General features: G+C 33.5%; 1 protein-coding gene and 1 pseudogene across 1 annotated transcript; both read right to left on the bottom strand.

The window, feature by feature from the left end:
• Positions 1-9,579: 9,579 nt before the first annotated feature.
• On the bottom strand, positions 9,580-11,107 carry LOC134247601 (demethylmenaquinone methyltransferase-like; annotated as a pseudogene).
• A 445-nt stretch (positions 11,108-11,552) lies between these two features.
• Positions 11,553-16,223, bottom strand: LOC134247590 (transforming growth factor-beta-induced protein ig-h3-like). The gene is made up of 6 exons (XM_062729928.1): positions 16,122-16,223; positions 15,614-15,733; positions 15,263-15,449; positions 15,128-15,171; positions 11,937-12,054; positions 11,553-11,706 (listed from the first exon to the last, which is right to left on the bottom strand). The coding sequence occupies exons 1-6, from the start codon at positions 16,221-16,223 to the stop codon at positions 11,576-11,578; spliced, it is 702 nt and encodes a 233-aa protein (XP_062585912.1). The 3' UTR covers positions 11,553-11,575.
• Between the last annotated feature and the right edge of the window lie 511 nt (positions 16,224-16,734).

Below are 16,734 nucleotides of genomic sequence, written 5' to 3'. Positions count from 1 at the left end.
AAATACAAAGTTAAAAAAAGAAATTACGGATAAGCAAAAATCCGCCCACCCCAAAAAAAGTAATTTCGGGAATTTGTCCCCGCTTAGGGAAAAGTGGCTCCCCCTGACTGAATTTGTGAATTATTAAATGTATACATGTATACTGAAGCAAATAAAATACATGTATGTCAATATGCATATAAAGATTTGATTGCTTATTCTTTATTATGTGTATAGAAGATTTTTTTATATGGAATATATATCACACAGTAATGATAATTTTATAACCTCATAAATTTTTCATTTTACATGCTGAATAATATCATTTAGTAAAAAAAAAAAAAAGAAAAGTATTTAAAAAAAAAAGAAAAGAAAGGATCGACCAAAGATCGATCCCGGGACTCTCACAATTGAAGCGGAGACATAACCACTAGACCACGGAATCGCTTTACACGGTATGTGGTATATTACATACAGGTATATATTCATGTTTTCATGTTCGGTTTTCTCAAAATTTTACACAATCCATGGTGTTTGATTTATTTAGCCTTTATTAAACAGTTCTAATAGATGTAATAAGAACATAAAGTCCGCCGAGAACCTGTTTTATACGCAATAACTCTCCTCATGCCCCTGCGCTAAAAATAGCGACATGTAATACTATAAATACTAATAAAACAAACGGGGCGGGGCACTTTGAGAGGGGCGAGAGACGTCCTAGGGAGTTTTGGTATAAAATTACATTGCATAAGCTCAAAATCTTCTTGAAATATCGCCCGGAAATGATAGTGTTACACACAGACAGAATGTATAAATTTACGACCTTGAACTTTGACCTTTTGACCTCAAAATCAATAGGGGTCTTTATTAGGCCACAGGGATTTGTTATGTAAAATTTCATTGCAATAGCTCAAATGGTTCTAGAGATATCGTGTGGAAACGAAAATGTTTTAAAAGACAGAATTTGCTTATTTATGACCTTGACCTTTGACCTTTTGACCTCAAAATCAATAGGGGTCTTCTTTAGTCCATAGGGAGTTGCTATGCTAAATTTCATTGCAAAAGCTCAAAGGGTTCTCGAGATATCGTGTGGAAACGAAAGCGTTACAGACAGACAGAAAGACGGACGGACGGACGGACAAACCGAAATTAATATCCCCCACTTTTCAAGCGGGGACAATTAAATTGTTCTTGAAACATGTCTGGGGTGACCACTTCCTAAGTCATTTTAATTTTTGTTATTATTTCAAACCATTTCTCCAAGAGAGCTCTTCAAATATAAGTAGTTTTCGTAAGAAAATTACGCAATGACGTTATGACGTCAACTTGACGTTATCGGATTTTGAACGTTTTAATCCCGATACAGCGTAAAAGAAGAATAAATTTTGAACTGAAAAAAGCTATAGCTTACTCTTCTGTTTCCTTTGTGAGCTATTCTTAAAATGTGGAGAGTTTAAATTTCGCTGAATTAAAAAATTATTTGTCCTTACTGGAAATTTTGTTGGTCATTGATTTTACTAGTTTTTTGAGAAAACGATTCATCAAGAAAGTCAATGGAACATAATTTTTAGCTTGAAGTCCATTATTCCAATTTTTTTATCACGATTAAATCTTAAATGAATGAACGATATATCTTTCTTTTATTCAATTTGTTTTTGTTTTTTTGTGTGTGTGTGTGAGTGTGTATACAGTGTAAGTTTGTAGAAAATAAAGAAAGGACATACATTATACATGTATGAATTAACTGCATACGATATTGTTCGTGCATGATTATGATGGTTCTTATGATAAAGACGGCTATCTAAATTTGAAGTTAACTGAAACCATGTATATAAATTACCAAAATACAATTTTCACTTTCGGCTTTTACTTTTTGAGAATACATTTGCATACGTGAACATATTTTTTTTCAACTTTAATTACAAACAAACAAAAAAAGAACATCAGGATATGCAAAAAACATTCGAAGGAGCTACGATGTCTTTTTTGGTAGTAATTAACATTGAAAATTTCTCTTCTGACAAGTCGCTTGAAATCATTAATCCACCCTTACGATAGGATTTTCAGCATTATTGAATCATGGTTAGTAACCCCCCCCCCCCAAAAAAAAAAAAAACGACCTCCCCTTTTTTCTTGGATCACATGTGATGCACATTCTTCCATTGCAGACTGCCATCATGTTTACTAAATGCAAATATATTGTTTATTTGGGCCTGCATCACAATATTTTATTTAGATCTTTGTTATGCTCCGAAATTCTGATAGTTGCTGTACACCTTGCGACTATAGATTCGGAGCGAAAAGAAATTTGATTTAAACCAGATTGCTCTCATGGCAAATGATGGCGTCTTCATATGAGTTGAAAAATTCGCAAGGTAAAACATCGATATATTATAATTATTAATAATTATGTTCCATTGACATAATAATGCTTTAAAATTAAAATGCGGGATATAGATTCTTTCGGTTATTACGGCACGTACATGTAGCAACAGGGGGGGCGGGCACTTTTATTTCCCAACATTACTTTTACTATTGAAAATGTTTATTGAAAAGCTGGTCGGCCCCAAGCTTTTACTATGGTAAAGTGATGTAAGGGATATGTAGTATTGTATGCAATAAATTGGTACTGAAAGAACTCGGCACATGAAAAATAATTGGCCTCTACCCCCACCCCCACAAAATAGGAGTTTCGAGTTTTGGCAATGCTTTTTTTTTGGCCCGTCAACTTTTCCAAGGGGAGTAAAAAAATTCTCTCCCCCCCTGTTTTCAAAAACGATGCTACGTGCCTGTTATAACATTTAGAAATCTCTTTTTGTATATTTCTGATTAGAAACATAACTTCACACGAACAAGTTGTCATTTTAATTTGATTGAGAAGTCGAACTAAATTTTAATTAAAAGCTAAATATGGCGTATCTGAGCTTAAAAAAATTACGAGATTAAGTGTAGATTAAGATGATATTTGCTATCTACGTTCAAATTAATTTTTTCTTTCACGAATTTGAACCTTTAAATATCCCAAGTTTCTGTGGGTTAGATTGACTTTTAAACTGTGTCTGATATTTTTTATCCAAGCCGGAAATAAATAGGTTATTGTTTTAAATCTGTGATACTGAGTATCTATGAAACGCGATTGATTTAAATTGTGTAATTTAAAGGAATTCCGATATTTATATAAGGTAACAAAACAAATAGAAAGATCTGTTTAATTTCATTTAGTCTGCACGCCGTTTATGGCTTGAAAGCAAAGACTTTCGTAATTAAACGAATATAAAAGTACTTTGTGAACATTGCATTTAAATTTAATTGAACTTTTTGCACAACACTCGTTTACAAGGAATACATAGACTTGAAAATATACCTTTACAAGAAAATGATAATAATTATAAATGGTTACGGATTAATGAGAAGAAAGTTTGTTAAACGTTTATTTTTTTAATAACAAAGGGAACTATATGTCTGAAATGTGTTGTACAGCTCTCTTCCCAAGACACAAAAACATTGGATGAAAATTGGGACTGATCAGGCGTGACAATTCCGGTATATCTATAAGGGCCGACGCACTGAGTATTTTTTCTTTGCAATATGCCCCCCCCCCCCCCCCCATTTTTTACAATAACTGTTTCAACGATCCCCCTTCATCCAAATTGCCCCCCCCCCCCCCCCCAGGTTTTGTGTTTGAATTTTCTTATGAACTTGTATGTCGCTCCCAACTCCGTCGTCTCTGACATTTCAGGTTCCCTGACAGATAATTAATGACAGTCATTTTTAGTTTATTTAGCAATCTTTATTTAATAAAAATAATACCAGGTTAAGTATATGCCTTTTTTGTTAATTCATCGTGGAATATAAGCATCTCTAAAAATATAGACTGGTGCATTCAAAAGTTTATGTAGAGGCACAATAAGCAACAAATATAGAGCGTGAAATTAAATATTGATCAACGTTTTCAGAGTATCGTTTTTTTTTTATATTAACCATCTGACTGTGGGAAGGATATATTTTAAAAGGATGTATTCGCTTCAACAAAAGAATTGACCTTTAGGGGAGAACAATTTCCCGGAAAAAGTGACATTGAATAATTAAGCTTTATTTGTTGTTTTCTACCGTACATATGACTAAATTTTCCAAATTTGTATTTTATACCTAAAATTTATTATTTACAACTTTACAATAAACCTTCAAAGTTGACTGAAACACCATTTTGTCCGTTAAAGCGTTGATTTTTGCATGAATTTTGGCCTAGAAGTCCTTCAGGGCAGGCCTGCCCCTAAATAAAATTGTGATATTTTAATAGGTTATGATGTAAGGAATAATTTAAGATAGGATTTTTTTAGGGGTACCCCTGCCCTAGGGTCGAAATTCCCAAAAAAAACCTACAAAATCTGCTTTAAATTTATAACAAACATTGTTATAGACGGACTAGCTCAGTTGATAAATAAGTTGATTTTACTCCGTGAAATGATTCTTTTTAAAGTCGCGGGTTCGAATCCACCTGGCACCACAATTTTAAAGTTTTAAATTTCGCCTTTTCAAAGACAATTTAATTTTTTTTAATAGACTTGTGTATTTTCCTTAAACTACCTATCGTTTACGTATACCCATTCTTGATACAAGAAAAACTAAAGAGATGTCAAATCGTAACACTCAAATCTACAGTTGCCAGTCAAGCCGAACAAACCTCAGTATAAGCACACTTTCTCCGAGGACAAGAGTAACTCACACTGTGTTATTTGATACAGATATTCTTGAGAGCACATTAATGACATTTTTTATTATATCCCCGGATAAATAGCCTAGACATAAAGAATAGAATTTCAGACACAGTAAACATTACCATTATGCACAATGAGAAGTAAAGACAAATATCAATTATTACATTTGGAGATAACAAACTCAGAAAATCAATGAAAAGGTTTCTTCTACCTCTACTCACTGAAATAAAGATTTAGGAAAAAACAAATTGTTAAATGTATTCGGCCTAATGTCATTAATCGGAACGGAAATCGACAGGCTTTTTGTAGAGAAAAAAACCAAGCCCGGTCCTATAGGTCAAATCTCTATTTATAATGAAGTGATCCTTTATCCGTAACGTACATATACATGTGTGTTTATATAAGAATGCAACAATATATGGCATCAGAATATTAATTAATTTGAACAGATTTTGCAAAGGATTATAATTATATTTTATATTATAAGTGTTTTGAATAAAAAAAATCATAAAATCAAACAGGATCTATTGTGACGTCATCTTTGTTAATATTACGTTTATTCACATCTGTTTACGGTAGCTATATGAACTTTCTGTTTCTTAAATAAAATTATACCTTTTGCATAAATTACAAACCCGTTTTCTTCTTCTGTGCTAATATGATTAATCAATTGATTTTTATTGGCTCTTGATCCTTATCGGAAATGTTCATCAGATGCAGGTTAGGCCTACACATCGCAGGGCCCATCATCATCTGTCTAATTATTCTTTCGTATTTTCAAGTTTGTATGCTATTTGTCTTGACAAATAGACTTACATGAAAAATAAATATATTGCCGATGCATGGATTATTAATTTATCAACATTTTGTATGAACTATGGTCATTTAATTTCACATAAACAAGAGATGTTTGTAAAACACTTATGCCCCCCTCCCCCTAATTGGATTTTTTTTGTAAGTCCAAGGGGCATAACTCTGTCAAAAATGGCACCATCGTACCCAAAACAGAACTTGACCTAGATATTCATCTGATAAATCTGTATATTAAATTTCATCTCAGTATATGCAACGAGTGCAAAGAAAATGAACGAAAACTGCAAATAATTGGATTTTTTTCAAACTCCAAGGGGCATAACTCTTTCAAAAATGGTGGGATAGTATCCAAAATAGAACATAAATTAATAGATATTAATTTGATATATCTGTATACCAAATTTGATTTCAGTATGTGCAACAGCTCCAAAGAAAATGAGCGGAAACTGCAAATAATAGAAATTTTTCTAAGTCCAAGGGGCATAACTCTGTCAAAAATGGTGCCATTGTACCCAAAATACAACTTGACCTAGATATTCATGTGATATATCTGTATACCAAATTTCATTTCAGTATGTGCAACTGTTCTAAAGAAAATGAGCGGAAACTGCAAATAATTGAAATTTTTCTAAGTCCAAGGGGCATTACTCTTTCAAAAATGGTGTGATCGTATCCAAAGTAGAACTTGACCTAGATATCAATTTGATATATCTGTATACCAAATTTGATTTCAGTATGTGCAACAGCTCCAAAGAAAATGAGCAGAAACTGCAAATAATAGAAATTTTTCTAAGTCCAAGGGGCATAACTCTGTCAAAAATGGTGCCATTGTACCCAAAACAGAACTTGACTTAGATATTCATGTGATACATCTGTATACCAAATTTGATTTCAGTATGTGCAACTTTTCTAAAGAAAATGAGCAGAAACTGCAAATAATTAAAATTTTTCTAAGTCCAAGGGGCATAACTCTGTCAAAAATGGTGCAATAGTACCCAAAACAGAACTTGACCTAGATAATAATTTGATATATCTGTATACCAAATTTCATTTCAGTATGTGCAACAGCTCCAAAGAAAATGAGCGGAAACTGTAAATAATTGAAATTTTTCTAAGTCCAAGGGGCATAACTCTGTCAAAAATGGTGCCATTGTACCCAAAACAGAACTTGACCTAGATATTCATGTGATATATCTGTATACCAAATTTGATTTCAGTATGTGCAACGGTTGCGAAGAAAATGAACGGAAACTAAGTGGACCGACAGACCGACAGACCGACAGACCGACCGACCGACCGACCGACAGACAGCAGCAAAGCAATATGCCCTCCCTTCTTCGAAGGGGGGCATAATAAAAATACATCTCTCAATGAACTTTCAAACCGCCACCGGAAATAGTACTGTAAAGTCAAAATAAACATACTGCACATTCCTCGAGCAAAATCTTATCCCTGTTTTCATCCGTCTTTCATCAAAATGTTTTGAAATAAACGTGTTTTATTTTGCTCGAGGGGTGTGCACTACTTCAATTTTAGAAATATCTGTCGAAAATAGTGGAAAAACTAGCAATATCCGGAAAAAACGGATCTTAAACGTGGTCTGTACGTCTATATATAACATAGTGTGGAAATTTTGCTTCTCATATTCTAAAACTACCAATCATCTAGTACATGCACATAGATTTAAAATTTTGACAAACCTGTATATTATATTACGGAAAATAGTGGGCCTCCGTATAATAACTACCGTACTTAATTCTTTGGTAAAGTTAATATACATCTGTAAAAAAAAACAAAAAAAAAAACAAAAAAAAAACAATCACAAACCTTACGCTCAGGCACTTTAGAGTAGCATTTATATAAGTGCCATAAATTGAAGATTTAACAGTAGCTAAGGTAGAATAATTTTATTTGCACTACTGATACCTATTTATTATTATCCCTTGCAAAGGAGTTGTAAGGGATAAAGCATTATCGTATATTGCCCATCTCTGACCTTTAAATTTGTTACCAGCCTTCTGATATAAGATGTATACTGGACAATAACATCATAGACACTCCCCATCTTCATTGTTAAAAATATACATCTACTATATGTATGATTTTTTTAACAATTGAGATGTGGAGTGTCTATGAGTGTCTATATTATTGACATGTACAATTAATATACGCAGTTATACTAGTATCCAAAATTGTCTGTCGATACTAATAACTGCATGTAACTACTGTAGCGAATGGCATGCAGATATCTGGATATGCACAGATGAATCATCAAAACCAAACACACCTTTAAACAATTTAAGTCAATGGTTAAGCCGGCCTAAAGGGAATATATTTAGAACAGTAGGCTGTAGAATACGACAAACATTCATAATATTATTTAATGGATTATTGAAGAAAAAACATGTTAGTCTTATATCGTGTAGGATACACATTTCATAATTAAACATCTAATCAGTTAATTATACCTGGTGGGCACACGCCTCTTTGGTCTTGAATGGAGTCGGCAAAAAGTAGTGACCCTTTTCCTAGTCATCGTCACAAACCCAAAATGTACTCTATGCGGACTCCGAACCGTTGCTTGATACGATGATTCCCAGGATGAATTTTCATTTTTATTGTAAGACCAAATTTTGCCAAATGTTTTGTAAACAGTTTCACAGTTGAGATTTTAATGTATACCAAACCCGATTTTATTTCATGGACGCAGAAATCGCATACTCACTCCCATCTTCGCAAGACAAGAGTTTTCGGTCCGCTTCACTCCCAACTCCGCTTGTGGGGAGTGAAGCGGGCCCAAATATCTTGGTGGCTCACATTGTCCTTAATCTGATTAACATGTTTGTTTATTTTGACGGAAGGGTATTACACTTTAATATCCCGATTGGATTAAACCTCAATGTACTCTGTAATACGTACATTGTAAATAGTTTTATTATTTTTAATTTCTTGATTAAAATAATTGTCTCAAACCCTATAGGTATACACTTTCAATTAGCCCCCTCCCCAAACCAATTTTCAATATTGCTTCCGACGACAATGCAATGACAAACTTTACGATAAATTCTTATTGAAAGTTTAGTGAAAATTGGATAATTAGCTAGCTTTCTTCATAGAATTATGAGGAATCCTTTTTGGGGGGCTTAAATCAAGAGAAGTAGGATGTTCAGGGATCAAAAAGGTAGATGGTAAGATAATGTGATAAAAAATGAAGTGATGTTTCGATGATGATGAAGCAACAGTCGATGACGGGCAATGACATTGCAATATACATATAGAATGGTGTATAATGATGATGGTGCGATACACTGAAAAAAAATAACAAGTGAAAGTCACTGAGAAGACTAGTAAATTTACTGTCTATACAATCATAACCTTAAAAGTAGTTTTACTAGGTATTTAGTAGATTTACTAAGATAGCATACGTTAATCTCGAATTTCTCAGTAACTTTCACTAGGTAGGCGTACCGTTGCATCATTGTCATCTTGCTATAAGACCATCGTTTCATAGTAATCGCTTTATAGGCTCAATGTCAAAATTATGTGAAGCAATCTAGCTAATTATCAAATTTTTGCTAAACTTTCTTAAGAGTTTGTAAAGTCTGTCATAACTGGTTTCATATTGGCATCAAAAAAAAATGAAAGGGGGAGGGGGGGGTGGTAATTGAAAAAGAAAAAAAATCAAAACTGAGAAATTATCGACATGCCAAACAAAAAAACCCTACGCCCCAATGTTTAATGCCTTTTTTTATATCTATCTTTTCCAAAAAAAAAAAAAAAAAAGTGGGGGACTAAGCTCGCCCACCCCACCGGTTCGATCGACACCTATGTTTTTTATTTCTCAGCTCAACCAAACACATGTGCATGCACTGTTATTGAATTTAATCAGCCTTGCCATGCACAATTTAGGAAATTCAATACTAGGAGGTAAAAATACCCATCTGAGTTCTTGTATTATTGCTTGCTTCTCAATAGGTAATAAAATCTTCATGCATTATCACTTGCTTAACAATGAATTAACGATCGATTATTGAAGTCAGCATAACTTTTAAAAATTAAATACATGTATTTGGCTTTCTTGTTGACAAAATAAAGTAAGATATATTTCATTTTCTTTGTAGATACAAAAACTATCAATGAAACAAAATATAAATAGTGAGCGTGAAGTCCAAACTCCAAGACAATTTAAAATTAAAACATTTTTTTATTATTTTTTTTTTTATTAAACATCACCTACAGTTCTTTTTTGACAACAAAAATTTCATAAGCTCCAGTACTATCAATTTTATGATGAGTTTCGAAGTACTTTTGGAGAGTGTCCTCTTTTTTCATTTGTGTCACTTTTCTGACCATGTTCTGAATTTCTGCATCCGTGCAGACATCCCAAAAGGAATTCAAATTTCTCCAAGATTCATGAATAGGTCCATCCAAGTCCCCATAAGCAGGAAAGTATGACATCATTAATGATCTAAAAGCCGATTTCAAAGTAAATCCAGAGTTTTTCAGCATGTCTTTCATTTGCTTATGGGTGGGTAACAGCTTATGCCATTTCTTCATGGCTCCTGGTACAAGATGTACAAACCAATTTCCTTCCAAATTTTCTGGTGTATCCGTTATAATGGTCAGCACTCCGCCTGGCTTGAGGATTCGGTAAACTTCCTTCAGTGTCTTAAGCAACACTGGATACGACTCGCCATCAGGATTTTTTTCCAAATGATGCACGACCTACCAAATAAATATAATTAAAGAATGTTTATTCTAGCAATAACAAAACATAAACTTAGCAAATAAAAAAAGATACATTTATTTTTCGGGGGAGGGGGGCAATTTCTGGTTGCTACAATACAAAAGTAAGGGAAAGAGGTCGACCATGCAGCCTTTACATGTTTATTTTGAATAGAAAAAAAGTTTTGTTTGAGGCAGTCATCCCCCGCCCATCCCTCTCGATACTTTGCGCCTGAAAATTAAAATAATAATGCACTTACGTGGTTGATATACCAGCGTCAAATGAATTGTCTTGGTACGGTATTTCCGGAAGAACTGCTTGTTTGAAGGTCAGCTGAGTCTTGTTTGATGGCGTTTTCACTTTTGCTCGAGCCTTGTTAAGCATTCCTTCACTAGCATCCAGTAATGTCAGACTTCGCGGCTCAAATTGAATAAAATATTCGGAAAAAATTTCCTGTTCCAGAGCCAATGTCGATTATATCCATTTCCTAAAAGTAGATGAAATCATACAGATATAAAAAGATCTATTTATTAATCATTTTTAAAGGGGGAAGGGTACAACAAAAGATACTTTTTACCTGAAATTTCTTTCCTGTGAAGTTTTCCATCGTACTTTTGAGAACGTGGCCATCAAAAGCCTTTCTTCCACCGTCGTAAACCTTGGAAACTTCGTTGTAATTTGTCAAATTGCTCATTTTATTATTAAACGGGGATAACTGCAAGATTAAACTGAGAATTTATTTCATTTGAAATCAAGACCATTGAACCCCCTTTTATACCTGTATACGAATGTTCATTGTTGAAGCGGAAAGATGATCCTATAAAACACGGATGTGCGCAATTATTCACTTAAGCACTTCAGCAGTGGATGATCTATTTGTAGTTGTATTAGAAAGTGCACATAGTGAAATGAGGTTTCAATTTCTTTTTCATTTCTCAGCAAATATTCATTGTATATATATATATATATATATATATATATATATATATATATATATATATATATATATATATATATATATATATATATATATATATATATTGAAACAGAAAAAAATCCACAGTGCTCGGTAGTTTACAGGTAAATCTTTTTAAAAAAGAAACACGAAAACCTTTAGTTTTTAGGTTTTCGTGTTCTTTTTTAAAAAGATTTACATATATATATATATATATACAATAATCACCGTAATTTAAAAAAAATCAGTACTTAGTATTTAAGAATAATTTATTGACAAAATAAAATTTTGATGAAATATTTACAAACATGAAATTATATGTACATAATATGCATTAACAAATGAAATAACATTAGGGGAAAAAATAAATATTTTAAATTAGTTTTATCCTAGAATAGATGATAGATGATATCTAGCGGGAATGAGCACGTGATCAATGAGATGTACGACTCCATTAGTAGCGCTGATGTCCGCCTGGATAACATGGGCGTTTCTATTCACTGTTACAGCTTCTCCTGAAATAGTAATTGCATAAGAAATAATTATCTAGTTTATTCAGTTATATTAGATAACCATAAGATTTTATTCCGATTTGAATTTAAGCAATCTTTTCGGAAAAAAAATTAAAAGATATTGAATCTATTCGGATAAAAAATAAAATCTAAATGATTTGCATGATAATCGATAATAAAAAGTGATTTGAATGCTGATTATACTTTTCAAAGTGCATATCATCGAAAATTACCTCTGGCTGAGAGCCTGATGACGTCATGATGACTATCTAATGTCCTCAAGTGTTCGCGGTTGTAAAGACCGGCAGAGTATTCAGTGTGAGGAACAACATGGTATTCCAGAATTTCTAAAATAAGTTAAGAAAATGATCGATCTAAAAAAATACTCAAAATAATACAAATATTCAGTGCTATGTAAGCATAAACCATAGTTTTTGTCGAGACTGTAGCTCTTCTGGTATATACTTATTATAAAGGAAGAGAAAATTAGCAGTTGGGACTTACAACTTTACAAAGCATTTTTAAAAAGGTTAATAATCCTTGATTAAGTCTCTTTTTTGTAGCGAGATTGCAATAAAAAGACTACAACTGTAGGAGAAGCTTTTATTAAAATTTTATAGAAATTTCAATTTTAGTTACCATGGCAACATCCATCATCAAAATCAAAAACACAAAACTGAAAATTATACCCAGGTATATATCTGTGTAGTCTACTTTCATGCCAAATTATATTTTAATCAGACTAAAACTTATTTTGAATAGCATTTTGAAAGTATTTCACAGTTATTTCTATTTGTGCTAACCATGGCAACACCCTTCATCGAAATAAAAAATCAATATACAGAATTATATATTTATGTGTAGTCCACTTGTTTGCCAAGTTATATTTAAATCAGACTAAAATTGTATTTGGAGTTGCATTTTGAATGTTTTTCACAGAAACTTCTATTTTTAGTAACCAAGGCAACACTGTTCATCGAAATCAAAAACCGATCGACAGAATTATGAATTTTAGTCTACTCTTCTTGTGTGCCAATTTATATTGTAATCGTCGCCGGCGTGGCGCAGTGGTTAGAGCGTCTGCTCTAGAGTCGTGAAGTAAAGAGTCAATCCTTACGTCGCGGGTTCGAATCCCACTGCGGGACGTGGAGACCGGTCCTTCGGATGAGACCGTATAAACCGAGGCCCCGTGTCGCAGTAGGTGCTGGCACGAAAAAGATCCCTCACTGCTCAAAGGCCCTGAGTGCCGAGCATAGGAGAAAATTTGTAGCCATCCACCGGCAAGTGGTGGCGTCTCCATATGAGTGAAAAAAATTCTCGAGAGGGACGTTAAGCAACATACAATCAATCAATTATATTGAAATCAGACCAAAACTGTAGGAGGAGTAGCATTTTGAAAAATTATTTACGGACGACGGACGCATTACTATCACATTAGCTCTTCTGGTCTCTGGCCAGTAGAGCTAATCAAAGTACTCAGAAGTACAGAGAGCCGGGCTCATTTACAGAGTAGAATGGATTTCTTACATGAATCGCGTTTATATTCTGATGAAAAAATTACTTTAAAACTATCAATATGATAAGACACTGACAGTGAGTTTTTCAATCCTAATACCACGGTTCGATTTTGTCAGAATCAGAATTAATCTGGTACCGCAGCTGAATGTAAACAAACAGGCGGAATCTGGTTCCCTCCCCTGCTTTACCTCGTATGTGTAGAGAACTACGGTAACACTGATTATCAAAAACCCTTACGCTAATGAACTATGTTCTTTGACTTATGAAGTTTTCAAAGTCAATACTACTAATGTTTATTTTATATAGATAAAACTTCGTTTTATTTTTGTTGCTTTATTTAGCGTTTGTATTATCTCAAAAGCGGCTGAGAGTAAGAACTATATTTTTGCACGTAACTTTGAAATGGCGACTATGGGGTTAACATCCTGCCTTGAACAGGATCACATAAGCCGGCAATTGCTCTTTGAGCAATAAGCCCGGCTAAAAATGAACGTCTAGAAATTCCACAGGGAAATTAGGGAAATTAGAATAGTAAAGATTGATTGTTGATTGATTGTACAGCAAAACTCGGTTATAACGAAGTCACTGGGACCTATGAAATCACTTCGTTATATCCGTAATTCGTTATAACCGTATAAGAAATTCATTAAATTTAAATAGCTGGGAATCTAAGATGACTTCGATATATCCATGAATTCGTAATATCCGTGTTCGTACTAAACGATTTTTGCTGTATATTGTTTAATGCCGACTATAAGTTTAAATAATCGGTTTTTGAAAGATTTTGGTTTCTGTGCCCGCCCCTAAGAGCCTACTCTTTTTCAAACCCCAGAGAAACGATCTTTTTCGTGCTAAGGGGGTTGTCATCCTTGACACGGGGCACCATTTTTACGTCCCGTCCGACCGACTTAAAATTTCTTGGAAAATGTGTAAACTCTTAAAAAATATTGTATAAACTGTTGATAAAATAAATTGATATATGTATTTCTCATCAAAAATGAATTTATTCAAATTTTACTATAATAATCCGTTTCTAGTAGATATTCTAAAATTTTATTAACATGTACATTTGTAAAAACCTCATACATTGTTTTAATATTTCAAAAAAGTTTACTTCGAATAGGCGTAAAATTCTACATTCTAAAAGGATATGATTGATAGTTATCGGACAGTCACACGATATACATACTGGCTGAGACTCCCAATTCAATAGGTACATGTATTCATGTGTAATATTTGAGTGGCCTATACGTATTCTTGATATAATTACTTCGTCTTGACGCGCGTATCAGACTGAAGTTAGATGACTTGTTAACTTTGTTTTCAATAGCATAAAGCTTACTTTTATTACAAAAATTCCAATAAATTTGCCAAAGAGAATCAATGTATATTTTAACGAGATATTTCAAGTCAGTGTAAGGAATTTTGAATAAAGTCATTTCATGTTAAGTGCCGTTTTTGCAGCACTGTCAGATTTAGTGTCTCCAGGGATGCCGACATGACTCAGAATCCGACAAAAGTTTACCTTTTCACCTTGTTGCGCTAAATAATATATCTAAAATCATCTAAAATGTAAGGTTGGTCAATGTTCTTATTTTGTATAGATTGTAAGCAAGAGAGCGAGCTCCGAAAATATTGTGAATATTTTTTCCACTAGAAGATTTTATATATTCAAATGCAAGTTGTGTGACTTTTGCTTCAGCAGTAAAAATTGTTGCTTTATTTGGAAGACGTGTAGAGAAAACACTGCCTTCCATCACAGCAGCTGATGCAACTTTATTTTTATCCTTTTAACCATCTGTATATATCTCGATTGTTGAACCATTAAAATATTTTATTTCGCCATATTTTTGCTTAAAAACAAGAGAATTCGTGTCTGATTTCTTAAATTCAAAAAGAAATCTACATTTGGTTCTGCATTGGTTGGCGCAAAAACCGTGAGGGCATCACCTGTAAAACAGATACAAAATGTTACAACTAGTACCTTACTGAACATTTCTTTAGATACATGTAGACTATCTCTATGGAGATGTTTTCCCACCCTGTAGAGCACCAGCTAAGCCGGCTGATTTGACCAATGATAGGAGAGTACTGAGGTCACTGTTGCCGGCCACGAGATCCACGATATTTCCTGTAGGGGGCATCATAACGGTGTCGATTACGTGGACCATTCCGTTTGATGCGGTCAGATCAAAGTGGGTGATTTTGGATCCTTCAACTGTCACAGCCTACAGCAGAATAAATTTTATATTAGGATTTCAGAAGTGAACAGTCGACAGTAGCTGTACTTCAGAATTTGCTTTGGTGATAAGAAACTGTTGTTTGTTTTGAAAGCCAGCGGTTACATTTTGAAGCAGACTATCAACCGATCTAAGAAAGAGAAATGACTCACATGATTATGACTGTAGATGTTGAATCTGATTTTGGTTCCCGCCAAAGTCTCCAACTGAAGTTCATTAGAGGCATCAGCTTTGTGGATGGACCCCTTGACCACGTGATATTTCAGGATGTTCTATTAAAAGACCGTTAAACATCTTCCAGTGACAAATGTCGAGGGAGGAAATTCCGATAATTGTAGACGATTCTTTATTTATAAAATATGGTATAAAGATTACTTATATTAATTCGTAATTATTATAAACAGAAGTAAAATGAGTGGTTGAGATTCTTATAGTCCCTTAATATTTGTAATCATGAAACATTCACTATGGTTGGTTTGCTATAATACAGTATTCATTAATCATTTAATTAAATATTTTTTAGCTTACTATAATATAGTATTCATTGATCATTTATTTACATATTTTTTAACTTACTATAACACAGTTTTCATTAATCATTTATTCAAATGTTTTTAGCTTACCTCCTAACAAAGCATCAGCTAATCCTGCTTGCTGTACAAGAGCAATAAGAGTTGTTTCCCCGTCGTTTTGGAGAACTTCTACGAGGTTTCCAGCGAAAGCACTCTGTACAATTACAGCCAATGTTAGGAAGCCAATCATTTTGAGCTTTTAACTAGATCTAAAGTTTGGACTGAACTGTATAAAGCATAAAATGTCCTAAGTTTTATAGTATCCATCCTTTATGTAAAACAGAAAGATATTTTATGCAAGGTGGACATAGCATCAGATTCGAAAATGTGAATGAAATGTTTCATAATGCCCTCATGCAATTGTTGGGCACCAAAAGGAAAGCATTGTAAGAAAAGTACTATTGTAACAGTATCTCCGTTTCTTTTCTTTATAAAATCTGGAGATTAGCAACTGATGTTTTTCAAATTTGCGAAGGATAACATCTTTAAACAAATAAAAATAGGAAGAATTGAAGGAATATTCTTTTGGGGGCCTCAACACGTTTTTCCGCGTTTCTTAAGGAACCCGTACGTTGACCAGATCTAAGCCTCGAACATGTTGTTATCATGTGTACGATTATTAAGGCGTTTATCAAATTGAAGACCGTTGCATGTGACACACTTTACCATGACTTAATTGTACTTAAGACGCTTCAGATGTT

Source organism: Saccostrea cucullata, unplaced genomic scaffold (genome assembly GCF_032062105.1).
Source record: "Saccostrea cucullata isolate Sc308-1 unplaced genomic scaffold, CSIRO_AGI_Scuc_v1 ctg13375, whole genome shotgun sequence".
In the NCBI taxonomy this organism is placed as follows: Eukaryota; Metazoa; Mollusca; class Bivalvia; order Ostreida; family Ostreidae; genus Saccostrea; species Saccostrea cuccullata.
Note: the sequence above shows the minus strand (reverse complement) of the source record. Positions and strands in the feature narration are given on the sequence as shown.